Genomic DNA, 25,318 nt, shown 5'->3' with positions numbered 1-25,318 from the left:
TGGGCCGGACTGGGCCGAACTGGGCCGGACTGGGAGGGGCACTGGGCCGAACTGGGCCGGACTGGGCCGGACTGGGCCGAACTGGGAGGGGCACTGGGTCGAACTGGGCCGGACTGGGCCAAACTGGGCCGAACTGGGAGGGGCACTGGGCCAAACGGGGCCGAACTGGGATGAACTGGGAGGGGCACTGGGCCGAACGGGGCCGAACTGGGCCGAACTGGGAGCACTGGGCCAAACTGGGCCGGACTGGGAGGGGCACTGGGGGCACTGGGCCGAACTGGGCCGGACTGGGCCGAACTGGGCCGAACTGGGAGCGCCGCGCAGGCCCCGGCAGCCGCCGCGTGGGCGGGGCTACGTCCTGACGTCATCGCGGCGCGCCGTGGCGCTGCGTGTGACGTCACCGGCGGAGCGCGCCGTCACGATGGAGGAGCTGGGGCTGCTCGGGGAGAAGCCGCAGGTGCGGGGGGAGGGGCCCGGGGGGTCCCCAAAGCCCCGGGGGGTCCCCAAAACCCCCCCGGGGGTCCCCAAAACCCTCGGGGGGGGGTCGGGAATGGGGGGGGGCACCCAAAGGACCCCCCGGGGGCGGGGGGGGGGGGAGGGGCCCGCGCGGGCTTTTGGGGAGCTCCCCCCTTCAGGCCCCGCCCACTTCCGGGTTTTGGCTCCGCCCCCCTTTTGGGAGCCACCACTGGGTGGGGGGGGAGGGGGGAGCGGCGCCCACCTCCCCCCCCCTAAAAAGGGGGGCGTGGCCCCGCCCAGGGCGCGCTCGGGTGCCCCTCCCCCACTTCGGTTTTGGGTCCGGACCCCAATTTTTGGGTGCTCCCCCCCCCCGCCTTTTTTGGGTGGTTCCGTCCCTCCCTCTCATTTTTGGGTCCCCCCTCCCCCCGTTTTTGGGTGCTCCCTCCCCACCTGTCCCGGCACCGTCCAGCAGGGGGCGCTCTGCTGTTTCCCAGTGATTTTGGGGCGAATTTGGAGCATTTTGGGGCCGGTTTTGTTCATTTTTAATGGGAATTTTTTGGGTGGATTTTGGGTTTTTTTGGGGGTTTTTTTTGGGGGGGTTTTTTGGGGTCTCACCTGTCCCAGCCCCAGGTGCATCCAGCAGGGGGCGCTGTGTCACTTTTCAGTGATTTTGGGGTGGATTTGGAGCATTTTGGGGCCGTTTTTGTTCATTTTTGAGGGGATTTTTTGGGGTGGATTTTGGGGTTTTTTGGAGTCTTACCTGTCCCGGCTTCGTCCAGCAGGGGGCGCTCTGCTGTTTCCCGGTGATTTTGGGGCGAATTTGGAGCATTTTGGGGCCGGTTTTGTTCATTTTTAACGGGGATTTTTTGGGTGGATTTTGGGTTTTTTGGGGGTTTTTTGGGGGGGTTTTTTGGGGTCTCACCTGTCCCAGCCCCAGGTGCATCCAGCAGGGGGCGCTGTGTCACTTTCCAGTGATTTTGGGGCGGATTTGGAGCATTTTGGGGCCGATTTTGCTCATTTTTAACAGGAATTTTTGGGGGGATTTTTGGGGTCTCACCTGTCCCTCACCTGTCCCCCACCTGCCCCTCACCTGCCCCTCACCTGTCCCTCACCTGTCCCCCCCAGGACGATGTCCCGGCCTCGGCCGCCCCCCGGCAGCCGCCCGGCCTCTCCTTCCTGGTGCCGGAGCCCGAGGACCTGGAGGATCTGTACAGCCGGTACAAGGTGAGATGGGGGGGGACAGGTGAGACTCACCTGGGACAGGTGAGGGACAGGTGAGGGACAGGTGAGGGACAGACACCGGTACAGCCGGTACAAGGTGAGATTGGGGGGACAGGTGAGACTCACCTGGGACAGGTGGGGGCTGGGAATGGCCGGTGCAGCCGGTACAAGGTGAGATAAGGGGGGACAGGTGAGAGACAGGTGAGGGACAGGTGAGGGACAGGTGAGAGACACCAGTACAGCCGGTACAAGGTGAGATTGGGGGGGGACAGGTGAGGGGGGACAGGTGAGGGACAGACACCGGTACAGCCGGTACAAGGTGAGATGGGGGGGACAGGTGGGGGGGGACAGGTGAGGGGTGGGAATGGCCGGTACAGCCGGTATAAGGTGAGATAAGGGGGGACAGGTGAGGGGGGACAGGTGAGGGACACCTGGGACAGGTGGGGGGGACAGGTGAGAGACACCGGTACAGCCGGTACAAGGTGAGATGGGGGGGACAGGTGAGACTCACCTGGGACAGGTGAGAGACAGGTGGGACAGGTGAGGGGGGACAGGTGAGAGACACCTGGGACGGGTGAGGGACAGGTGAGGCTCACCTGGGGACACCTGGGGACAGGTGAGAGACACCGGTACAGCCAGTACAAGGTGAGATAAGGGGGGACAGGTGAGGGGGGACAGGTGAGAGACACCTGGGACAGGTGAGGGACAGGTGAGAGACAGCTGGGACAGGTGAGGGGACAGGTGAGACTCACCTGGGACGGGTGAGGGGGGACAGGTGAGAGACAGCTGGGACAGGTGAGACTCACCTGGGACAGGTGGGGGCTGGAAATGGCCGGTACAGCCAGTTCAAGGTGAGACTCACCTGGGACAGGTGAAGGGGGACAGGTGAGGGACAGGTGAGAGACGGGTGAGAGACACCGGTACAGCCGGTACAAGGTGAGACTCACCTGGGACAGGTGAAGGGGGACAGGTGAGGGACAGGTGAGGGACAGGTGAGAGACACCTGTACAGCCGGTACAAGGTGAGATGGGGGGGGACAGGTGAGACTCACCTGAGACAGGTGGGGGCTGGGAATGGCCGGTACAGCCGGTTCAAGGTGAGACTCACCTGGGACAGGTGAGGGGGACAGGTGAGAGACAGGTGAGGGACAGGTGAGGGACAGGTGAGGGACACCGGTACAGCCGGTACAAGGTGAGATGGGGGGGGACAGGTGAGGGGGGACAGGTGAGAGACACCTGGGACAGGTGAGGGACAGGTGAGGGACAGACACCGGTACAGCCGGTACAAGGTGAGATAAGGGGGGACAGGTGAGGGACAGGTGAGAGACACCAGTACAGCTGGTACAAGGTGGGATGGGTGGGCACAGGTGAGGGGGGACAGGTGAGAGACACCTGGGCACAGGTGAGGGGGGACAGGTGAGAGACACCTGGGCACAGGTGAGGGGTGGGAATGGCCGGTACAGCCGGTACAAGGTGAGATGGGGGGGACAGGTGAGAGACAGGTGAGGGACAGGTGAGGGACAGGTGAGGGACAGGTGAGGGACACCGGTACAGCCGGTACAAGGTGAGATGGGGGAGGACAGGTGAGGGGGGACAGGTGAGAGACACTGGGGGTAGGTGAGGGACAGGTGAGGGACAGGTGAGACTCACCTGGGACAGGTGAGGGGGGACAGGTGAGGGGTGGGAATGGCCGGTACAGCCGGTACAAGGTGAGATAAAGGGGGACAGGTGAGGGGGGACAGGTGAGGGGGGACAGGTGAGAGACACCTAGGACAGGTGAGGGACAGACACCGGTATAGCCGGTACAAGGTGAGACTCACCTGGGACAGGTGAGAGACGCCTGGGACAGGTGAGGGACAGGTGAGGCTCACCTGGGGACAGGTGGGGGATGGGGATGGGCCGTACTGGGGGGTACATGGTGAGGCTGACCTGGGACAGGTGAGAAAAGGGACAGGTGGGAGAACCCAGGGGGGAAATTCCAGGTGAGAGAATCAAAGTGGGAAATTCCAGGTGGGACAAGGCCCAGGTGGAACCTCCAGGTGCCAAACGCAGCCGGGAGCAGCTCCAGGACCTCGCCCCCCGCATGGCCCTGATGGGTCCCAGGTGACACCTGGGCACACCTGGGCTCACCTGGGTGCACCTGGGACACACCTGGGCACACCTGGGGTTACCTGGGGCACACCTGGGGCACACCTGGGTGCACCTGGGCACACCTGGGCTCACCTGCAGGAACCAAAGTTCCTGGAGGTGCGGGAGGAACTCGGCCCCCACCATGTGCCAGGTGTCCCTCAGGTGTCCCTCAGGTGTCCCTCGGATGTCCCTGATGTCCCTCAGGTGTCCCTCAGGTGTCCCTCAGATGTCTCAGGTGTCCCTCAGGTGTCCCTCAGGTCTCCCTCAGGTGTCTCAGGTGTCCCCGATGTCCCTCAGGTGTCCCTCAGGTGTCCCTTAGGTGTCCCAGGTGTCCCTCAGGTGTCCCTCAGGTGTCTCAAGTGTCCCCCAGGTGTCTCAGGTGTCCCTCAGGTGTCCCACCTGTCCCACCTGTCCCACCTGTCTCCCCTGCAGAAGCTGCAGCAGGAGCTGGAGTTCCTGGAGGTGCAGGAGGAGCTGGGCCCCTGCCGTGTGCCCGATGTCCCTCAGGTGTCCCTCAGGTGTCTCAGGTGCCCCTGAGGTGTCCTTCAGGTGTCTCAGGTGTCCCTCAGGTGTCCCACCTGTCTCACCTGTCCCACCTGTCCCCCCTGCAGAAGCTGCAGCAGGAGCTGGAGTTCCTGGAGGTGCAGGAGGAGCTGGGCCCCTGCCGTGTGCCCGATGTCCCTCAGGTGTCCCTCAGGTGTCCCTCAGGTGTCCCCGATGTCCCTCAGGTGTTCCTGCCGTGTCCCAGGTGTCCCTCAGGTGTCCCTCAGGTGTCTCAGGTGTTCCTCAGGTGTCCCACCTGTCTCACCTGTCCCACCTGTTCCCCCTGCAGAAGCTGCAGCAGGAGCTGGAGTTCCTGGAGGTGCAGGAGGAGTACATCAAGGACGAGCAGAGGAACCTCAAGAAGGAGTTCCTGCACGCCCAGGAGGAGGTCAAGCGCATCCAGAGCATCCCGCTGGTCATCGGGCAGTTCCTGGAGGCCGTCGACCAGAACACGGCCATCGTGGGCTCCACCACGGGTCAGTGACACACCTGGGCACACCTGGGCACACACCTGGGCACACCTGGGGACACCTGGAGATACCTGTGAGAGGTGGGGCCATGGGTTGGGAGTGTCCAGTTGGCCATCGGAGGCTGCTGACCAGACCATGGTCATTGTGAGGTCCAGCACAGGTGAGTGGACACACCTGGGCACACCTGGGCACACCTGGGCACACCTGGAGATACCTGGGATAGGTGAGGCCATGGGTTGGGAGTGTCCAGTTGGCCATCGGGTAGTTCCTGGAGGCCGTGGAGCAGAACACGGCCATGGTTGGGTCCAGCACAGGTGAGTGACACACCTGGGCACACCTGGGCACACCTGGGCACACACCTGGGCACACCTGGGTACACCTGGAGATACCTGGGATAGGTGAGGCCATGGGTTGGGAGTGTCCAGTTGGCCATCGGAGGTTGCTGACCAGACCATGGTCATTGTGAGGTCCAGCACAGGTGAGTGAACCCAGTTCAGAGGTGACCAGGTGAGATGTGGTCACCCAGGTGAGGTCGAGGGTCACCTGTGAGGTCACCTGGGGGCGGTGAGGACACAAAACCGACCCTGTTGTGGACACTGGGATGGAGTTGGAAGGTCTGGAGATGACCACGAGTGACCAGGTGAGGTGGGGTCACTTTGGGGTCACCCAGGTGAGGTTGGGAACACCTGAGGGGTCACCTGAGGGGTCACCTTGGGGCCACCTGGGCGTGGTGAGGACACGGGGATGGAGCTGTTGTGGACACTGGGATGGACAGGGAAGGTCTGGAGATGACCACGAGTGACCAGGTGAGGTTGGGAACACCTGAGGGCCACCTGAGGGGTCACCTTGGGGTCACCTGGGGGTGGTGAGGACACGGGGATGGAGCTGTTGTGGACACTGGGATGGACAGGGAAGGTCTGGAGATGACCATGAGTGACCAGGTGAGGTGGGGTCACCTTGGGGTCACCCAGGTGAGGTTGAGGGTCACCTGAGAAGTCATCTGGGGGTGGTGAGGACGTGGGGATGGAGCTGCTGTGGACACTGGGATGGACAGGGAAGGGTCTGGAGATGACCAGGAGTGACCAGGTGAGGTGGACACAGAATTTAGAGGTGACCACGAGTGACCAGGTAAGGTGGGGTCACCTTGGGGTCATCTGGGGGTGGTGAGGACACAAAACCAACCCCGTGGTGGACACTGGGATGGACAGGGAAGGTCTGGAGATGACCAGGAGTGACCAGGTGAGGTTGGGAACACCTTGGGGTCACCCAGGTGAGGTTGGGAACACCTGAGGGGTCACCTGAGGGGTCACCTTGGGGTGGTGAGGACGTGGGGATGGAACTGCTGTGGACACTGGGATGGACAGGGAAGGTCTGGAGATGACCACGAGTGACCAGGTGAGGTGGACACAGAATTTAGAGGTGACCACGAGTGACCAGGTGAGGTTGGGAACACCTTGGGGTCGCCCAGGTGAGGTTGGGAACACCTGAGAGGGTCACCTGAGGGGTCTCCTTGGGGCCACCTGGGCGTGGTGAGGACGTGGGGATGGAACTTCCTGGGCCGTAGGAACCGACCCGAGGCCTGGCGCTGCCCGCGGCTGCCCGTGGCCCTTCCGGCCGTGCCCGGGCCGGCTCCCCGGGCTCTCACCTGCCCCAGGTGAGCCCCAGGTGAGCCCCAGGTGAGCCCCAGGCGTGTCCCCGGCAGGTTCCAACTACTACGTGCGCATCCTGAGCACCATCGACCGCGAGCTGCTCAAGCCCAACGCGTCGGTGGCGCTGCACAAGCACAGCAACGCCCTGGTGGACGTCCTGCCGCCCGAGGCCGACAGCAGCATCATGATGCTCACCTCAGGTGAGGCCACCTGGGCGCACCTGGGCACACCTGGGCACACCTGGGGTCACGAAACAGCTCCTGGGGCCCATAAAACGTCATTTGGGGTCATCACGGGGTCAGGGAACGTTGGTTGGAGTCATCTTGGGGTCATCAAACATCACCTGGGTGCACCTGGGCACACCTGGGGTCACCTGGGCACACCTGGGCGCACCTGGGCGCACCTGGGGTCGCGAAACAGCTCCTGGGGCCCATAAAACGTCATTTGGGGTCATGTGGGGTCACGGAACATTGGTTGGAGTCATCTTGGGGTCATCAAACGTCACCTGGGCACACCTGGGCGCACCTGGGCGCACCTGAGGTCGTGAAACGGCTCCTGGGGTCCATAAAACGTCATTTGGGGTCATTTGGGGTCATTTGGGGTCATGAAATATTGGTTGGAGTCATCTCGGGGTCATCAAACGTCACCTGGGCACATTTGGGCACACCTGGGCGCACCTGGGGTCGCAAAACAGTTCCTGGGGCCCATAAAACATCATTTGGGGTCATCATGGGGTCGTGAAACGTTGGTTGGAGTCATCTTGGGGTCATCAAACATCACCTGGGGTCACCTGGGCCCACCTGGGGTCACCTGGCTGCACCTGGGCGCACCTGGGGTCGTGAAATGGTTCCTGGGGTCCATAAAATGTCGTTTGGGGTTGTTTGGGGTTGTTTGGGGTCATCACGGGGTCATGGAATGTTGGTTGGAGTCATCTTGGGGTCATCAAACGTCACCTGGGCACATCTGGGCGCACCTGGGGTCACCTGGGCGCACCTGGGCACACCTGGGCACACCTGGGGTCGCGAAACAGCTCCTGGGGCCCATAAAACGTCATTTGGGGTCATCATGGGGTCATAAAACGTTGGTTGGAGTCATCTTGGGGTCATCAAACGTCACCGGGTGCACCTGGGGCCACCTGGGGTCACCTGGGCACACCTGGGGTCATGAAAGGGCTCCTGGGGTCCATAGAACGTCATTTGGGGTTGTTTGGGGTCATTTGGGGTCATAGAACGTTGGTTGGAGTCATCTTGGGGTCATCAAACGTCACCTGGGGTCACCTGGGGTCACCCGGGGTCACCTGGAGTTGTTCCCTTTTGATTCCAGTTGATCCCAGTTGATCCCAGTTCATCCCAGTTGGTCCCAATAGCCGCCAGTTGACCTGAACTGGTCCCAGTATCCCCCAGCTGGCCTGAACTGGTCCCAGTAGCCCCCAGCTGACCCCCGGCTGCCCCCCCAGACCAGAAGCCGGCCGTGGTGGTGACTTCTTGGTCAACCCTTGGTCAAGTTGCTGTTGACCACCATTGATCCCAGTTGACCCCAGCTGATCCCAGTTGACTCCAGTTAATCCCAGTTGACCCAAACTGGTCCCAGTAGCTCCCAGTTGACCCAAACTGGTCCCAGTAGCCCCCAGCTGACCCCTGGCTGCCCCCCCAGACCAGAAGCCGGCCGTGGTGGTGACTTCTTGGTCAACTCTTGGTCAAGTGCTGTTGACCGCCATTGACCCCAGTTGACCCCAGCTGATCCCAGGTGATCCCAGTTAGTCCCAGTTGACCTGAACTGGTCCCAGTATCCCCCAGTTGACCCAAACTGGTCCCAGTAGCCCCCAGCTGACCCCCGGCTGCCCCCCCAGACCAGAAGCCGGCCGTGGTGGTGACTTCTTGGTCAACCCTTGGTCAAGTGCCGTTGACCACCATTGACCCCAGTTGACTCCAGTTGATCCCAGTTGACTCCAGTTAATCCCAGTTGACCTGAACTGGTCCCAGTATCCCCCAGTTGACCCAAACTGGTCCCAGTAGCCCCCAGCTGACCCCCGGCTGCCCCCCCAGACCAGAAGCCGGCTGTGGTGGTGACTTCTTGGTCAATCCTTGGTCAAGCGCTGTTGACCGCCATTGACTCCAGTTGACTCCAGTTGACCCCAGTTCATCCCAGTTAATCCCAGTTAGTCCCAGTTGACCCGAACTGGTCCCAGTAGCCCCCAGTTGACCTGAACTGGTCGCAGTAGCCCCCGGCTGCCCCCCCAGACCAGAAACCGGACATGGTGGTGACTTCTTGGTCAACCCTTGGTCAAGCGCTGTTGACCGCCGTTGATCCCAGTTGATCCCAGTTGATCCCAGTTGATCCCAGTTGCCCGCAGTTGACCCAAACTGGTCCCAGTATCTCCCAGCTGACCCCTGGCTGACCCCCAGACCAGAAGCCGGCCGTGGTGGTGACTTCTTGGTCAACCCTTGGTCAAGCGCTGTTGACCGCCGTTGATCCCAGTTGATCCCAGTTGATCCCAGTTGCCCGCAGTTGACCCAAACTGGTCCCAGTATCTCCCAGCTGACCCCTGGCTGCCCCCCCAGACCAGAAGCCGGCCGTGGTGGTGACTTCTTGGTCAACCCTTGGTCAAACGCCGTTGACCGCCATTGACCCCAGTTGATCCCAGCTGATCCCAGTTGACCTGAACTGGTCCCAGTATCTCCCAGTTGACCCAAACTGGTCCCAGTAGCCCCCAGCTGACCCCCGGCTGCCCCCCCCAGACCAGAAGCCGGACGTGGTGTACGCCGACATCGGCGGCATGGACATCCAGAAGCAGGAGGTGCGCGAGGCCGTCGAGCTGCCCCTCACCCACTTCGAGCTCTACAAACAGGTGGGACCTCCAGGGGACCTCCAGGGGACCTCGGGGACCTCCAGGTGACCTCCAGGTGACCTCGGGGACCTCCAGGTGACCTCACCCGCGTCCCCTCCCCCTCCCCAGATCGGCATCGACCCCCCCCGGGGGGTGCTCATGTACGGCCCCCCCGGCTGCGGCAAGACCATGCTGGCCAAGGCCGTGGCCCACCACACCACGGGTGAGCTCCTGGGGGGCTCAGAGGGGTCTCGGGGGGCTTTGGGTGGGGCTGGGGGACCACCTGGAGACCCCCAGGGTGGGGGTTGGGGTGTCCTGTTTTGGGGGGGTTTGGGTTTGGTGGATTTTTGGGGTGAGGAACGTTCTGGAGAACTTCAGGCTGGAGGTCAAGAAGCACCTGGGGGGAATTTGGGGACACCTTGGGTGGTCCCGGGGTTTGGGGAGGGCTCAGGGAGCACCTGGAGACCCCCAGGGTGGGGGTTGGGGTGTCCCGTGGGGGGGATTTGGGGGTGAGGAACCTTCTGGAGAACTTTGGGATGGAGGTGGGGGTTGGGGGGCGGGGGAGGGGTTGCGTGAGGTCCTGGGGGTCTCCAAAGGTTCCTGGTGGGGTTTTGGGGGTTCTTGGAGATGTTTTGGGGGTTCTTGGAGATGTTTTGGGGTTCTTGGTGGGATTTTTTGGGGTTCTTGGAGATGTTTTGGGGTTCTTGGTGCTCTCCATGGGTTCCTGGTGGCATTTTAGGGCTCCCAGTGGGATTTTTGGGGTTCCTGGAGATGTTTTGGGGTTCCTGGTGCTCTCCATGGGCTCCTGGTGGGATTTTGGGGTTCCTGGTGGCATTTTAGGGCTCCCAGTGGGAGTTTTGGGGTTCCTGGAGATGTTTTGGGGTTCCTGCTGCTCTCCATGGGTTCCTGGTGGGATTTTAGGGCTCCCAGTGGGATTTTTGGGGCTCCCAGTGGGATTTCGGGGTTCTTGATGACATTTTGGGGTTTCTGGTGTTTTCCACGGGTTCCTGGTGGGATTTTTGGGGTTCCCAGTGGGATTTTTGGGGTTCCTGGAGATGTTTTGGAGTTTCTGGTGCTCTCCATGGGTTCCTGGTGGGATTTTGGGGTTCCCAGTGGGATTTTTGGGGTTCCTGGAGATGTTTTGGAGTTCCTGCTGCTCTCCATGGGTTCCTGGTGGTCTCCATGGCTTCCTGGTTGGATTTTGGGGCTCCCAGTGGGATTTTTGGGGTTCCTGGTGGTGATTTTGAGGTTCCTGGTGCTCTCCATGGGTTCCTGGTGGGATTTTTGGGGCTCCCAGTGGGATTTTTGGGGTTCCTGGAGATGTTTTGGAGTTCCTGCTGCTCTCCATGAGTTCCTGGTGGTCTCCATGGCTTCCTGGTTGGATTTTGGGGCTCCCAGTGGGATTTTTGGGGTTCCTGGTGGTGATTTTGAGGTTCCTGCTGCTCTCCATGGGTTCCTGGTTGGATTTTTGGGGTTCCCAGTGGGATTTTTGGGGTTCCTGGAGATGTTTTGGGGTTCCTGGTGCTCTCCATGGGTTCCTGGTGCTCTCCATGGGTTCCTGGTGGGATTTTTGAGGCTCCCAGTGGGATTTTTGGGGCTCCCAGTGGGATTTTTGGGGTTCCTGGAGATGTTTTGGAGTTCCTGGTGCTCTCCAAGGGTTTCTGGTTGGATTTTTGGGGCTCCCAGTGGGATTTCGGGGTTCCTGATGACATTTTGGGGTTTCTGGTGCTCTCCATGGCTTCCTGATTGGATTTTTGGGGCTCCCGGTGGGATTTTGGGGTTCCTGATGGGATTTTGGGGTTCCCGGAGATATTTTGGGTTTCCTGGTGGTCTCCATGGGTTCCTGGTGCTCTCCAAGGGTTTCTGGTTGGATTTTTGGGGCTCCCAGTGGGATTTTTGGGGTTCCTGGAGATGTTTTGGAGTTTCTGGTGCTCTCCATGGGTTCCTGGTGCTCTCCATGGGTTCCTGGTTGGATTTTGGGGCTCCCAGTGGGATTTTTGGGGTTCCTGGAGATGTTTTGGAGTTCCTGCTGCTCTCCATGGGTTCCTGGTGGTCTCCATGGCTTCCTGGTTGGATTTTGGGGCTCCCAGTGGGATTTTTGGGGTTCCTGGTGGTGATTTTGAGGTTCCTGGTGCTCTCCATGGCTTCCTGGTTGGATTTTTGGGGCTCCCAGTGGGATTTTTGGGGTTCCTGGTGGTGATTTTGAGGTTCCTGCTGCTCTCCATGGCTTCCTGGTTGGATTTTGGGGCTCCCAGTGGGATTTTTGGGGTTCCTGGTGGTGATTTTGAGGTTCCTGCTGCTCTCCATGGCTTCCTGGTTGGATTTTTGGGGCTCCCGGTGGGATTTTTGCTGCTCCCAGTGAGACTTTTGCTGTTCCTGGAGACATCTCGTGGTTCTCGGCCATCTCCGCGGCTTCCCGGCGGGGTTGCCGGGTGGTCCCGATGCCGAATTCCCGGGGGTTTTTCCGCAGCCGCCTTCATCCGCGTGGTGGGCTCCGAGTTCGTGCAGAAGTACCTGGGCGAGGGCCCGCGGATGGTGCGCGACGTCTTCCGCCTGGCCAAGGAGAACGCGCCCGCCATCATCTTCATCGACGAGATCGACGCCATCGCCACCAAGCGCTTCGACGCCCAGACCGGGGGTGAGGGGCCGGGACCCCCCACATCGGGGAGGGGTGCCCGTTGGGGGCAAGTTTGGGGGGGTTTGGGGTGGTTTTTGGGGGGGTTTTGGGTGGTTTGGGGGGGTTTGGGGGTGAGGAACCTTCTGGAGAACCTCAGGGTGAAGGTGGGGTTTGGGGATCCTTTGGGTGGTGCTGGGGTTTGGGAGGGGTTCAGGGGTCCTCGAATTGGGGAGGGGTCCCTGTTGGGGTCAAGTTTGGGGGGGTTTGGGGTGGTTTTGGGGGGGTTTGGGTGGGTTTTGGGTGGTTTTTGGTGGGGTTTGGGGGTGAGGAACCTTCTGGAGAACTTCGGGGTGAAGACCAAGGTGGGGTTTGGGCGCCCTTTGGGTGGTGCTGGGGTTTGGGAGGGGTTCAGGGGTCCTCGAATTGGGGAGGGGTCCCTGTTGGGGGCAAGTTTGGGGGAGTTTGGGGTGGTTTTGGGGGGGTTTGGGTGGGTTTTGGGTGGTTTTTGGTGGGGTTTGGGGGTGAGGAAGCTTCTGGAGAACCTCAGGGTGAAGACCAAGGTGGGGTTTGGGGATCCTTTGGGTGGTGCTGGGGTTTGGGAGGGGTTCAGGGATCCTTAAATTGGGGAGGGGTCCCAGTTGGGGTCAAGTTTGGGGGGGTTTGGGGTGGTTTTAGGGGGGTTTGGGTGGGTTTTGGGTGGTTTTTGGTGGGGTTTGGGGGTGAGGAACGTTCTGGAGAACTTTGGGGTGAAGACCAAGGTAGGGTTTGGGTGCCCTTTGGGTGGTGCTGGGGTTTGGGAGGGGTTCAGGGATCCCCAAATCGGGGAGGGGTCCCCGTTGGGGGCAAGTTTGGGGGAGTTTGGGGTGGTTTTGGGGGGGTTTGGGGTGGTTTTGGGTGGTTTTTGGTGGGGTTTGGGGGTGAGGAACCTTCTGGAGAACTTCGGGGTGAAGACCAAGGTGGGGTTTGGGCGCCCTTTGGGTGGTGCTGGGGTTTGGGAGGGGTTCAGGGATTCTCAAAGTGGGGAGGGGTCCCCGTTGGGGTCAAGTTTGGGGGGATTTTGGGTCAAATTTGAGGGGGTTTGAGGGTTTTTGGTGGGGTTTGGGGGTGAGGAAGCTTCTGGAGAACTTTGGAGTGAAGACCAAGGTGGGGTTTGGGGATCCTTTTGGTGGTGCTGAGGTTTGGGAGGGGTTCAGGGATTCTCAGACTGGGGAGGGGTCCCAGTTGGGGTCAAATTTGGGTGGTTTGGGGTCTAATTTCGGGGTTTTTGGTGGGATTTGGGGGTGAGGAACCTTCTGGAGAACTTCGGGGTGAAGACCAAGGTGGGGTTTGGGCGCCCTTTGGGTGGTGCTGGGGTTTGGGAGGGGTTCAGGGGTCCTCGAATTGGGGGAGGGGTCCCAGTTGGGGTCAAATTTGGGGTTTGGGGGGGTTTGGGTGGTTTTTGGTGGGGTTTGGGGGTGAGGAAGCTTCTGGAGAACTTTGGGGTGAAGACCAAGGTGGGGTTTGGGGATCCTTTGGGTGGTGCTGGGATTGGGGAGGGGTTCAGGGATCCCCAAATCGGGGAGGGGTCCCCGTTGGGGGCAAGTTTGGGGGGGTTTGGGGTGGTTTTGGGGGGGTTTGGGTGGTTTTTGGTGGGGTTTAGGGGTGAGGAACCTTCTGGAGAACTTCGGGGTGAAGACCAAGGTGGGGCTTGGGGATCCTTTGGGTGGTGCTGGGGTTTGGGAGGGGTTCAGGGGTCCTCGAATTGGGGAGGGGTCCCAGTTGGGGTCAAGTTTGGGGGGGTTTGGGGTGGTTTTGGGGGGGTTTGGGTGGGTTTTGGGTGGTTTTTGGTGGGGTTTGGGGGTGAGGAAGCTTCTGGAGAACTTCGGGGTGAAGACCAAGGTGGGGTTTGGGCGCCCTTTGGGTGGTGCTGGGGTTTGGGAGGGGTTCAGGGGTCCTCGAATTGGGGGAGGGGTCCCAGTTGGGGTCAAATTTGGGGTTTGGGGGGGTTTGGGTGGTTTTTGGTGGGGTTTGGGGGTGAGGAAGCTTCTGGAGAACTTTGGGGTGAAGACCAAGGTGGGGTTTGGGGATCCTTTGGGTGGTGCTGGGATTGGGGAGGGGTTCAGGGATCCCCAAATCGGGGAGGGGTCCCCGTTGGGGGCAAGTTTGGGGGGGTTTGGGGTGGTTTTGGGGGGGTTTGGGTGGTTTTTGGTGGGGTTTAGGGGTGAGGAACCTTCTGGAGAACTTTGGGGTGAAGACCAAGGTGGGGCTTGGGGATCCTTTGGGTGGTGCTGGGGTTTGGGAGGGGTTCAGGGATCCTTAAATTGGGGAGGGGTCCCAGTTGGGGTCAAGTTTGGGGGGGTTTGGGGTGGTTTTGGGGGGGTTTGGGTGGGTTTTGGGTGGTTTTTGGTGGGGTTTGGGGGTGAGGAAGCTTCTGGAGAACTTCGGGGTGAAGACCAAGGTGGGGTTTGGGCGCCCTTTGGGTGGTGCTGGGGTTTGGGAGGGGTTCAGGGGTCCTCGAATTGGGGGAGGGGTCCCAGTTGGGGTCAAATTTGGGGTTTGGGGGGGTTTGGGTGGTTTTTGGTGGGGTTTGGGGGTGAGGAAGCTTCTGGAGAACTTTGGGGTGAAGACCAAGGTGGGGTTTGGGGATCCTTTGGGTGGTGCTGGGATTGGGGAGGGGTTCAGGGATCCCCAAATCGGGGAGGGGTCCCCGTTGGGGGCAAGTTTGGGGGGGTTTGGGGTGGTTTTGGGGGGGTTTGGGTGGTTTTTGGTGGGGTTTAGGGGTGAGGAACCTTCTGGAGAACTTTGGGGTGAAGACCAAGGTGGGGCTTGGGGATCCTTTGGGTGGTGCTGGGGTTTGGGAGGGGTTCAGGGATCCTTAAATTGGGGAGGGGTCCCAGTTGGGGTCAAGTTTGGGGGGGTTTGGGGTGGTTTTGGGGGGGTTTGGGTGGGTTTTGGGTGGTTTTTGGTGGGGTTTGGGGGTGAGGAAGCTTCTGGAGAACTTCGGGGTGAAGACCAAGGTGGGGTTTGGGCGCCCTTTGGGTGGTGCTGGGGTTTGGGAGGGGTTCAGGGGTCCTCGAATTGGGGGAGGGGTCCCAGTTGGGGTCAAATTTGGGGTTTGGGGGGGTTTGGGTGGTTTTTGGTGGGGTTTGGGGGTGAGGAAGCTTCTGGAGAACTTTGGGGTGAAGACCAAGGTGGGGTTTGGGGATCCTTTGGGTGGTGCTGGGATTGGGGAGGGGTTCAGGGATCCCCAAATCGGGGAGGGGTCCCCGTTGGGGGCAAGTTTGGGGGGGTTTGGGGTGGTTTTGGGGGGGTTTGGGTGGTTTTTGGTGGGGTTTAGGGGTGAGGAACCTTCTGGAGAACTTTGGGGTGAAGACCAAGGTGGGGCTTGGGGATCCTTTGGGTGGTGCTGGGGTTTGGGAGGGGTTCAGGGATCCTTAAATTGGGGAGGGGTCCCAGTTGGGGTCAAGTTTGGGGGGGTTTGGGGTGGTTTTGGGGGGGTTTGGGTGGGTTTTGGGTGGTTTTTGGTGGGGTTTGGGGGTGAGGAACCTTCTGGAGAACTTCAGGATGAAGACCAAGGTGGGGTTTGGGGATCCTTTGGGTGGTGCTGGGGTTTGGGAGGGGTTCAGGGATCCTTAAATTGGGGAGGGGTCCCAGTTGGGGTCAAGTTTGGGGGGATTTTGGGTCAAATTTGAGGGGGTTTGAGGGTTTTTGGTGGGATTTGGGGGTGAGGAATCTTCTGGAGAACTTTGGGGTGAAGACCAAGGTGGGGCTTGGGGATCCTTTGGGTGGTGCTGGGGTTTGGGAGGGGTTCAGGGGTCCTCGAATTGGGGAGGGGTCCCTGTTGGGGTCAAATTTGGGGGAGTTTGGGGTGGTTTTGGGGGGGTTTGGGTGGGTTTTGGGTGGTTTTTGGTGGGGTTTGGGGGTGAGGAAGCTTCTGGAGAACTTCGGGGTGAAGACCAAGGTGGGGTTTGGGCGCCCTTTGGGTGGTGCTGGGGTTTGGGAGGGGTTCAGGGGTCCTCGAATTGGGGAGGGGTCCCAGTTGGGGTCAAATTTGGGGTTTGGGGGGGTTTGGGTGGTTTTTGGTGGGGTTTGGGGGTGAGGAAGCTTCTGGAGAACTTTGGGGTGAAGACCAAGGTGGGGTTTGGGGATCCTTTGGGTGGTGCTGGGGTTTGGGAGGGGTTCAGGGGTCCTCGAATTGGGGAGGGGTCCCAGTTGGGGTCAAATTTGGGGGAGTTTGGGGTGGTTTTGGGGGGGTTTGGGTGGGTTTTGGGTGGTTTTTGGTGGGGTTTGGGGGTGAGGAAGCTTCTGGAGAACTTTGGGGTGAAGACCAAGGTGGGGTTTGGGGATCCTTTGGGTGGTGCTGGGATTGGGGAGGGGTTCAGGGATCCCCAAATCGGGGAGGGGTCCCCGTTGGGGGCAAGTTTGGGGGGGTTTGGGGTGGTTTTGGGGGGGTTTGGGTGGTTTTTGGTGGGGTTTGGGGGTGAGGAACCTTCTGGAGAACTTTGGGGTGAAGACCAAGGTGGGGTTTGGGGATCCTTTTGGTGGTGCTGAGGTTTGGGAGGGGTTCAGGGATTCTCAGACTGGGGAGGGGTCCCTGTTGGGGTCAAATTTGGGTGGTTTGGGGTCTAATTTCGGGGTTTTTGGTGGGATTTGGGGGTGAGGAATCTTCTGGAGAACTTTGGGGTGAAGACCAAGGTGGGGTTTGGGGATCCTTTGGGTGGTGCTGGGGTTTGGGAGGGGTTCAGGGGTTCTTAAATTGGGGGAGGGGTCCCAGTTGGGATCAAGTTTGGGGTTTGGGGGGGTTTGGGGTGGTTTTGGGGGGGTTTGGGTGGTTTTTGGTGGGATTTGGGGGTGAGGAATCTTCTGGAGAACTTCGGGGTGAAGACCAAGGTGGGGTTTGGGGATCCTTTGGGTGGTGCTGGGGTTTGGGAGGGGTTCAGGGGTTCTTAAATTGGGGGAGGGGTCCCAGTTGGGATCAAGTTTGGGGTTTGGGGGGGTTTGGGGTGGTTTTGGGGGGGTTTGGGTGGTTTTTGGTGGGATTTGGGGGTGAGGAATCTTCTGGAGAACTTCGGGGTGAAGACCAAGGTGGGGTTTGGGCGCCCTTTGGGTGGTGCTGGGGTTTGGGAGGGGTTCAGGGGTCCTCGAATTGGGGAGGGGTCCCAGTTGGGGTCAAGTTTGGGGGGGTTTGGGGTGGTTTTGGGGGGGTTTGGGGTGGTTTTGGGTGGTTTTTGGTGGGGTTTGGGGGTGAGGAACGTTCTGGAGAACTTTGGGGTGAAGACCAAGGTGGGGCTTGGGGATCCTTTGGGTGGTGCTGGGGTTTGGGAGGGGTTCAGGGATTCTCAGAGTGGGGAGGGGTCCCTGTTGGGGTCAAATTTGGGTGGTTTGGGGTCAAATTTGGGTGGTTTGGGGTCAAATTTGGGGGTTTTTGGTGGGATTTGGAGGTGAGGAACCTTCTGGAGAACCTCAGGGTGAAGGTCAGGGACACCTGGGGGGGTTTGAGGCCACCTGGGTGGGGTTTGGGGCCACCTGGGTGGGGTTTGGGGCCACCTCGGTGGGATTGGGGCCACCTGGGAGGGGATTGGGGCCACCTGGGTGGGTTTGGGGCCACCTGGGTGGGGTTTGGGGCCACCTCGGTGGGATTGGGGCCACCTGGGAGGGGATTGGGGCCACCTGGGTGGGATTGGGGCCACCTGGGTGGGTTTGGGGCCACCTGGGTGGGGTTTGGGGCCACCTCGGTGGGATTGGGGCCACCTGGGAGGGGATTGGGGCCACCTCGGTGGGATTGGGGCCACCTGGGTGGGATTGGGGACACCTGGCTGGGATTTGGGGCCACCTGGGTGGGATTTGGGGCCACCTGGGTGGGGTTTGGGGTCACCTGGGTGGGGTTTGGGGCCACCTGGGTGGAGTTTGGGGCCACCTGGGAGGGGATTGGGGCCACCTGGGTGGGATTGGGGCTACCTGGGTGGGGTTTGGGGTCACCTGGGGGGGGTTTGGGGTCACCTGGGTGGGTTTGGGGCCACCTGGGTGGGATTGGGGCCACCTGGGTGGGGTTTGGGGTCACCTGGGTGGGTTTGAGGCCACCTGGGTGGGGTTTGGGGCCACCTGGGTGGGGTTGGGGACCCCAAAATCGCCGTTTTTCGCCCCAAGCCGACCGCGAGGTCCAACGGATCCTCCTGGAGCTGCTGAACCAGATGGACGGATTCGACCAGAACGTCAACGTCAAGGTGCGCCCAGGTGTGCCCAGGTGTGCCCCAGGTGGCACCAGGTGGCACCAGGTGTGCCCAGGTGTGCTCCAGGTGTGCTCCAGGTGGCACCAGGTGTGCCCAGGTGGCGCCAGGTGTGCGCAGGGGTGGTCCAGGTGCACCCAGGTGGCACCAGGTGGCACTGGGTGCACCCAGGTGTGCCCCATGTGTGGTCCAGGTGTGACCAGCTGTGGTCCAGGTGTGCCTGGGTGTGGCCCAGGTGTGCGCAGGTGGCACCAGGTGTGCCCAGGTGTGGCCCAGGTGTGCCCAGGTGTGCCTGGGTGTGCCCAGGTGGGCCCAGGTGTGCCCAAGTGGCACCAGGTGTGGCCCAGGTGTGCCCAGGTGTGCCCAAGTGGCACCAGGTGTGCCCAGGTGTCTCCAGGTGATCGTGGCCACCAACCTGGGCCCACGTGGGTTGGCAATTTCAGGGTTTCCATGGGTCTGGGTGGTCCTGGGTGGGTTTTGGAGGGCTCAGGGCGTGCCCAGGTGTGCCCAGGTGTGCCCAGGTGTGCTCCTGATCCCTCCCCTGTCCCCAGGTGATCGTGGCCACCAACCTGGGCACAGCTGGGTTGGCAATTTCAGGATTTCCATGGATCTGGGTGGTCCTGGGTGCATCTTGGAGGGCTCAGGGCGTGCCCAGGTGTGCCCAGGTGTGCCCAGGTGTGGTCCAGGTGTCTCCAGGTGATCCTGGCCACCAACCTGGGCACAGCTGGGTTGGGAACTTTGGGGTTTCCATGGATCTGGGTGGTCCTGGGTGGATTTTGGAGGGGTCAGGGCGTGCCCAGGTGTGCCCAGGTGTGCCCAGGTGTGCCCCTGACCCCTCTCCCCGTGTGCCCAGGTGATCGTGGCCACCAATCTGGGCACAGCTGGGCACACCTGGGTCGGGGATTTTAGGGTTTCCATGGATCTGGGTGGTTCTGGGTGGGTTTTGGAGGGCTCAGGGCGTGCCCAGGTGTGCCCAGGTGGGCTCCTGATCCCTCCCCGTGTGCCCAGGTGATCGTGGCCACCAACCTGGGCACAGCTGGGTTGGGAATTTTGGGGTTCCCATGGATCTGGGTGGTCCTGGGTGCATCTTGGAGGGCTCAGGGCGTGCCCAGGTGTGCCCAGGTGTGCCCAGGTGGGCTCCTGATCCCTCCCCTGTCCCCAGGTGATCGTGGCCACCAACCTGGGCACAGCTGGGTTGGCAATTTCAGGATTTCCATGGATCTGGGTGGTCCTGGGTGGATCTTGGAGGGCTTAGGGCGTGCCCAGGTGTGCCCAGGTGTGCCCAGGTGTGGTCCAGGTGTCTCCAGGTGATCGTGGCCACCAACCTGGGCACAGCTGGGCACACCTGGGTTGGGAATTTTGGGGTTCTCATGGATCTGGGTGGTCCTGGGTGGATCTTGGAGGGCTCAGGGTGTGCCCAGGTGTGCCCAGGTGTGTCCAGGTGTGCCCCTGACCCCTCCCCGTGTGCCCAGGTGATCATGGCTACCAACCTGGGCCCACGTGGGTTGGCAATTTCAGGATTTCCATGGATCTGGGTGGTCCTGGGTGGATTTTGGAGGGGTCAGGGCGTGCCCAGGTGTGGCCAGGTGTGCCCAGGTGTGCCCCTGGCCCCTCCCCGTGTGCCCAGGTGATCCTGGCCACCAACCTGGGCACACCTGGGCACAGCTGGGTTGGGAACTTTGGGGTTCCCATGGATCTGGGTGGTCCTGGGTGGGTTTTGGAGGGCTCAGGGTGTGCCCAGGTGTGCCCAGGTGTGCCCCTGACCCCTCCCCGTGTCTCCAGGTGATCGTGGCCACCAACCTGGGCACAGCTGGGTTGGGAATTTTGGGGTTCCCATGGATCTGGGTGGTCCTGGGTGCATCTTGGAGGGCTCAGGGCGTGCCCAGGTGTGCCCAGGTGTGCCCAGGTGGGCTCCTGACCCCTCCCCCCGTGTGCCCAGGTGATCGTGGCCACCAACCTGGGCACAGCTGGGTTGGCAATTTCAGGATTTCCATGGATCTGGGTGGTCCTGGGTGGATCTTGGAGGGCTTAGGGCGTGCCCAGGTGTGCCCAGGTGTGCCCAGGTGTGGTCCAGGTGTCTCCAGGTGATCGTGGCCACCAACCTGGGCACAGCTGGGCACACCTGGGTTGGGAATTTTGGGGTTCTCATGGATCTGGGTGGTCCTGGGTGGATCTTGGAGGGCTCAGGGTGTGCCCAGGTGTGCCCAGGTGTGCCCCTGACCCCTCCCCGTGTGCCCAGGTGATCATGGCTACCAACCTGGGCCCACGTGGGTTGGCAATTTCAGGATTTCCATGGATCTGGGTGGTCCTGGGTGGATTTTGGAGGGGTCAGGGCGTGCCCAGGTGTGGCCAGGTGTGCCCAGGTGTGCCCCTGGCCCCTCCCCGTGTGCCCAGGTGATCCTGGCCACCAACCTGGGCACACCTGGGCACAGCTGGGTTGGGAACTTTGGGGTTCCCATGGATCTGGGTGGTCCTGGGTGGGTTTTGGAGGGGTCAGTGCGTGCCCAGGTGTGCCCAGGTGTGCCCAGGTGTGGTCCAGGTGTCTCCAGGTGATCGTGGCCACCAACCTGGGCACAGCTGGGTTGGGAACTTTGGGGTTTCCATGGATCTGGGTGGTCCTGGGTGCATCTTGGAGGGGTCAGGGCGTGCCCAGGTGTGCCCAGGTGTGCCCCTGACCCCCCTCCCCGTGTGCCCAGGTGATCATGGCCACCAACCGGGCGGACACGCTGGACCCGGCGCTGCTGCGGCCGGGCCGCCTGGACCGCAAGATCGAGTTCCCGCTGCCCGACCGGCGCCAGAAGCGCCTCATCTTCTCCACCATCACCGGCAAAATGAACCTGTCCGAGGAGGTCGACCTGGAGGATTGTATCCGGCACCTGGGGGCACCTGGGGGGCACCTGGGGGGCACCTGGGGGGTACCTGGGGGCACCTGGGGGGGCTGGGAACACACCTGGGGGCACCTGGAGGATTGTATCCAGCACCGGGGGGCACCGGGGGGCACCTGGGGGTACCTGGGGGGCACCTGGGGGGGCTGGGAACGCACCTGGGGGCACCTGGAGGATTGTATCCGGCACCGGGGGGCACCTGGGGGCACCTGGGGGTACCTGGGGGGCACCTGGGGGGTACCTGGGGGGCACCTGGAGGAGCTGGGAACACACCTGGGGGGCTGGGGGGCACCTGGGGGCACCTGGAGGAGCTGGGAACACACCTGGGCACGCCTGGGGGCACCTGGGGGGCTGGGGGGCAGTTGGGAGGCCTAGGGGGCACCTGGGGGGCGCTTGGCGGGGCTGGGAACACACCTGGGCACACCTGGAGGTAAGTTGGGGGCACACCTGGGGGGGTTGGGGGCATCTGGGGGGGTTGGGGACACACCTGAGGCAGTTGGGGGGGTAACTTGGGGGCACACCTGGGCACACCTGGGCATACCTGGGCATACCTGGGCACACCTGGGCACACCTGAGGCGTTACCTTGACCCCTGCCCCAGACGTGGCACGGCCGGACAAGATCTCGGGGGCCGACATCAACTCCATCTGCCAGGAGGTGAGCGGGCACACCTGGGGGCACCTGGGGGGTACCTGGGGGGTACCTGGGGGGTACCTGGGGGGTACCTGGGAGGTACCTGGGGGCACCTGGGCACACCTGGGGAGTACCTGGGGGCACCTGGGGGCACCTGGGGGGTACTTGGGGGCACCTGGGGGGTACCTGGGCACACCTGGGGGCACCTGGGGGGTACCTGGGGGTACCTGGGAGGTACCTGGGGGGCACCTGGGCACAGCTGGAGGCACCTGGGGACACCTGGGGGCACCTGGGGGGTACCTGGGAGGTACCTGGGGGCACTTGGGCACACCTGGGGGGTACCTGGGGGCACCTGGGGGCACTTGGGGGCACCTGGGGGCACCTGGGACTTATGTGGGGGGCACTTGGGCACACCTGGGGGCACCTGGGGGGTACTTGGGGGCACCTGGGGGGTACCTGGGAGGTACCTGGGGGGCACCTGGGGGCACTTGGGAGGTACCTGGGGGGCACCTAGGCACACCTGGGGGCATCTTGGGACACTTGGGAGGTACCTGGGCACACCTGGGACACCTGGGAGGTACCTGGGGGGCACCTGGGGGCATCTGGGGGCACCTGGGGACAGGTGGGGGGCACCTGGGAGCACCTTGGGACACCTGGGACACACCTGGGGGGCACCTGGGGGCACCTTGGGACACCTGGGAGGCACCTGGGGGCACCTTGGGACACCTGGGGACACACCTGGGGGGCACCTGGGGGGTACCTGGGGACAGCTGGAGGCATCTGGGGAGCACCTGGGCACACCTGGGCACACCTGGGCACACCTGGGGACAGGTGAGACGCGTGACAGGGCACACAGGTAGCCCGGGGGGAGTACAGGTGAGCTGTGCCCGTGGGCTGGGGGTGACACAGGTGACACCCTGGGGACTCGTCACCATGGCACTGGGGCAGCTGTGGGTGCCCAAGCGTGTCCCAGGTGACCCTCAGGTGCCACCCAGGTGCCACCCAGGTGATTCAGGTGGCACCCAGGTGTGGCTGTAACTCACTGGAGGTGCCACCCAGGTGCCACCCAGGTGATTCAGGTGGCACAGGTGTAGTTGTAACTCAGTGTAGGTGTCCCAGCTGCCACTCAGGTGCCACCCAGGTGATTCAGGTGCCACCCAGGTGTGGCTGTAACTCACTGGAGGTGACACCCAGGTGACACAGATGGCACCCAGGTGCCACCCAGGTGACTCAGGTGCCACCCAGGTGTGGCTGTAGCTCACTAGAGGTGACACCCAGGTGACACAGATGGCACCCAGGTGCCACCCAGGTGATTCAGGTGGCACCGGTGTGGCTGTAGCTCAGTGTAGGTGTCCCAGGTGACACCCAAAGGTGACACCGGTGTGGTTGTAGCTCAGTGTAGGTGGCACAGGTGCCACCCAGGTGCCACCCAGGTGATTCAGGTGACCCAGGTGTGGCTGTAACTCACTGGAGGTGACACCCTGGTGACACAGGTGCCACCCAGGTGCCACCCCGGTGACTCAGGTGCCACCCAGGTGTGGCTGTAGCTCACTAGAGGTGACACCCAGGTGACACAGATGGCACCCAGGTGCCACCCAGGTGATTCAGGTGGCACCGGTGTGGCTGTAGCTCAGTGTAGGTGTCCCAGCTGCCACCCAGGTGCCACCCAGGTGATTTAGGTGGCACAGGTGTGGCTGTAGCTCACTGGAGGTGTCACCCAGGTGCCACCCAGGTGATTTAGGTGGCACAGGTGTGGCTGTAGCTCACTGGAGGTGTCACCCAGGTGCCACCCAGGTGATTCAGGTGGCACAGGTGTAGCTGTAACTCAGTGTAGGTGTCCCAGGTGACACCCAAAGGTGACACCGGTGTGGTTGTAGCTCAGTGTAGGTGGCACAGGTGCCACCCAGGTGCCACCCAGGTGATTCAGGTGCCACCCAGGTGTGGCTGTAACTCACTGGAGGTGACACCCAGGTGACACAGGTGCCACCCAGGTGCCACCCAGGTGGTTCAGGTGGCACCGGTGTGGCTGTAACTCAGTGTAGGTGTCCCAGGTGACACCCAAAGGTGACACCGGTGTGGTTGTAGCTCAGTGTAGGTGTCCCAGATGACACCGAGGTGCCACCTAGGTGATTCAGGTGACCCAGGTGTGGCTGTAGCTCACTGGAGGTGACACCCAGGTGACACAGATGGCACTCAGGTGCCACCCAGGTGTGGCTGTAGCTCACTGGAGGTGACACCCAGGTGACACAGATGGCACCCAGGTGCCACCCAGGTGATTCAGGTGGCACCGGTGTGGCTGTAGCTCAGTGTAGGTGTCCCAGCTGCCACCCAGGTGCCACCCAGGTGATTGAGGTGGCATAGGTGTGGCTGTAGCTCACTGGAGGTGTCACCCAGGTGCCACCCAGGTGATTCAGGTGGCACAGGTGTAGCTGTAACTCAGTGTAGGTGTCCCAGGTGACACCCAAAGGTGACACTGGTGTGGTTGTAGCTCAGTGTAGGTGGCACAGGCGCCACCCAGGTGCCACCCAGGTGATTCAGGTGACACCCAGGTGTGGCTGTAACTCACTGGAGGTGCCACCCAGGTGACACAGATGACACCCAGGTGCCACCCAGGTGATTCAGGTGACACCCAGGTGTGGCTGTAGCTCAGTGTATGTGTGCCAGATGACACCCAAGTGCCACCCAGGTGCCACCCAGGTGATTTAGGTGGCACAGGTGTGGCTGTAGCTCACTGGAGGTGCCACCCAGGTGCCATCCAGGTGATTCAGGTGACACAGGTGTAGCTGTAACTCAGTGTAGGTGTCCCAGCTGCCACCCAGGTGCCACCCAGGTGCCACCCAGGTGATTCAGGTGACACCCAGGTGTAGCTGTAACTCACTGGAGGTGCCCCAGCTGCCACCCAGGTGCCACCCAGGTGATTCAGGTGGCACAGGTGTGGCTGTAGCTCAGTGTAGGTGTCCCAGGTGCCACCCAGGTGCCACCCAGGTGACCGGGCTGTGCCCATGGCCAGGGCGGCATGCTGGCGGTCAGGGAGAACAGGTACATCGTGCTGGCCAAGGACTTCGAGAAGGCCTACAAGACCGTCATCAAAAAGGACGAGCAGGAGCACGAGTTCTACAAGTGACACCCCGGGGACATCTCGGGGACACCCTGGGGACACCTCGGGGACACCTCAGGGACACCCCAGGGACACCCCAGGGACACCCCGGGGAGACCGGCCCGGCCTGGGGATGTGGCCCTGGGGACACCTCGGGGACGTTCAAATAAAGCTGAAAGCGAACCGAGAGCCGTTTGGGTTTCTTGGGGACACCGGGAAGGACTTGGAGACGCCTTTGGGGAGAGTTCGGCACCGTTTGGGGACAGTTTTTGGGTCGTTTTCGGGTGATTTTTGTCGATTTTGAGGCCTGGTTAGGCCGCGGGGGTCACGTGATCGGGCGGGTGCGTTGCCACAGCGACGCGCCCGGCGCTGATTGGCGGCTTTCTGTCACGTGACGGAGAAGAATCCGCGCTCTGATTGGCCGAGCGGAGTCACCCCCTCCCCCCCGCTCGCGAACGGCGGGCGCTGATTGGGCAGTGCCGAGTCACGTGTGCGGAAGTGGCGGGGCGGGGAAGCCACAGGTGGGAGCGCCCCGGGGGGGGCCCAAAATTTGGGGGGGGGGAGGGGGGAGGGGGAGGGGAGAGAC

General features: G+C 62.0%; 1 protein-coding gene across 2 annotated transcripts; it reads left to right on the top strand.

Moving 5' to 3' along the window:
- The first annotated feature begins 351 nt into the window (after nucleotides 1-351).
- On the top strand, nucleotides 352-24,915 carry LOC138100873 (26S proteasome regulatory subunit 6B). Of its 2 annotated transcripts, XM_068998701.1 has the most exons (11): nucleotides 352-457; nucleotides 1,582-1,680; nucleotides 4,639-4,825; nucleotides 6,522-6,668; nucleotides 9,207-9,316; nucleotides 9,425-9,518; nucleotides 11,766-11,933; nucleotides 18,039-18,115; nucleotides 20,815-20,983; nucleotides 21,604-21,659; nucleotides 24,646-24,915. In XM_068998701.1, the coding sequence occupies exons 1-11, from the start codon at nucleotides 422-424 to the stop codon at nucleotides 24,757-24,759; spliced, it is 1,257 nt and encodes a 418-aa protein (XP_068854802.1). In that variant the 5' UTR covers nucleotides 352-421; the 3' UTR covers nucleotides 24,760-24,915. The 2 variants fall into 2 exon arrangements, with proteins under 2 accessions (XP_068854802.1, XP_068854803.1); XM_068998702.1 differs by lacking the exons at nucleotides 20,815-20,983; nucleotides 21,604-21,659; nucleotides 24,646-24,915 and adding an exon at nucleotides 18,516-18,833.
- The last annotated feature ends 403 nt before the right edge of the window (nucleotides 24,916-25,318 follow it).

This window comes from Aphelocoma coerulescens, unplaced genomic scaffold (genome assembly GCF_041296385.1).
Source record: "Aphelocoma coerulescens isolate FSJ_1873_10779 unplaced genomic scaffold, UR_Acoe_1.0 HiC_scaffold_150, whole genome shotgun sequence".
Lineage (NCBI taxonomy): Eukaryota > Metazoa > Chordata > Aves > Passeriformes > Corvidae > Aphelocoma > Aphelocoma coerulescens.
Note: the sequence above shows the minus strand (reverse complement) of the source record. Positions and strands in the feature narration are given on the sequence as shown.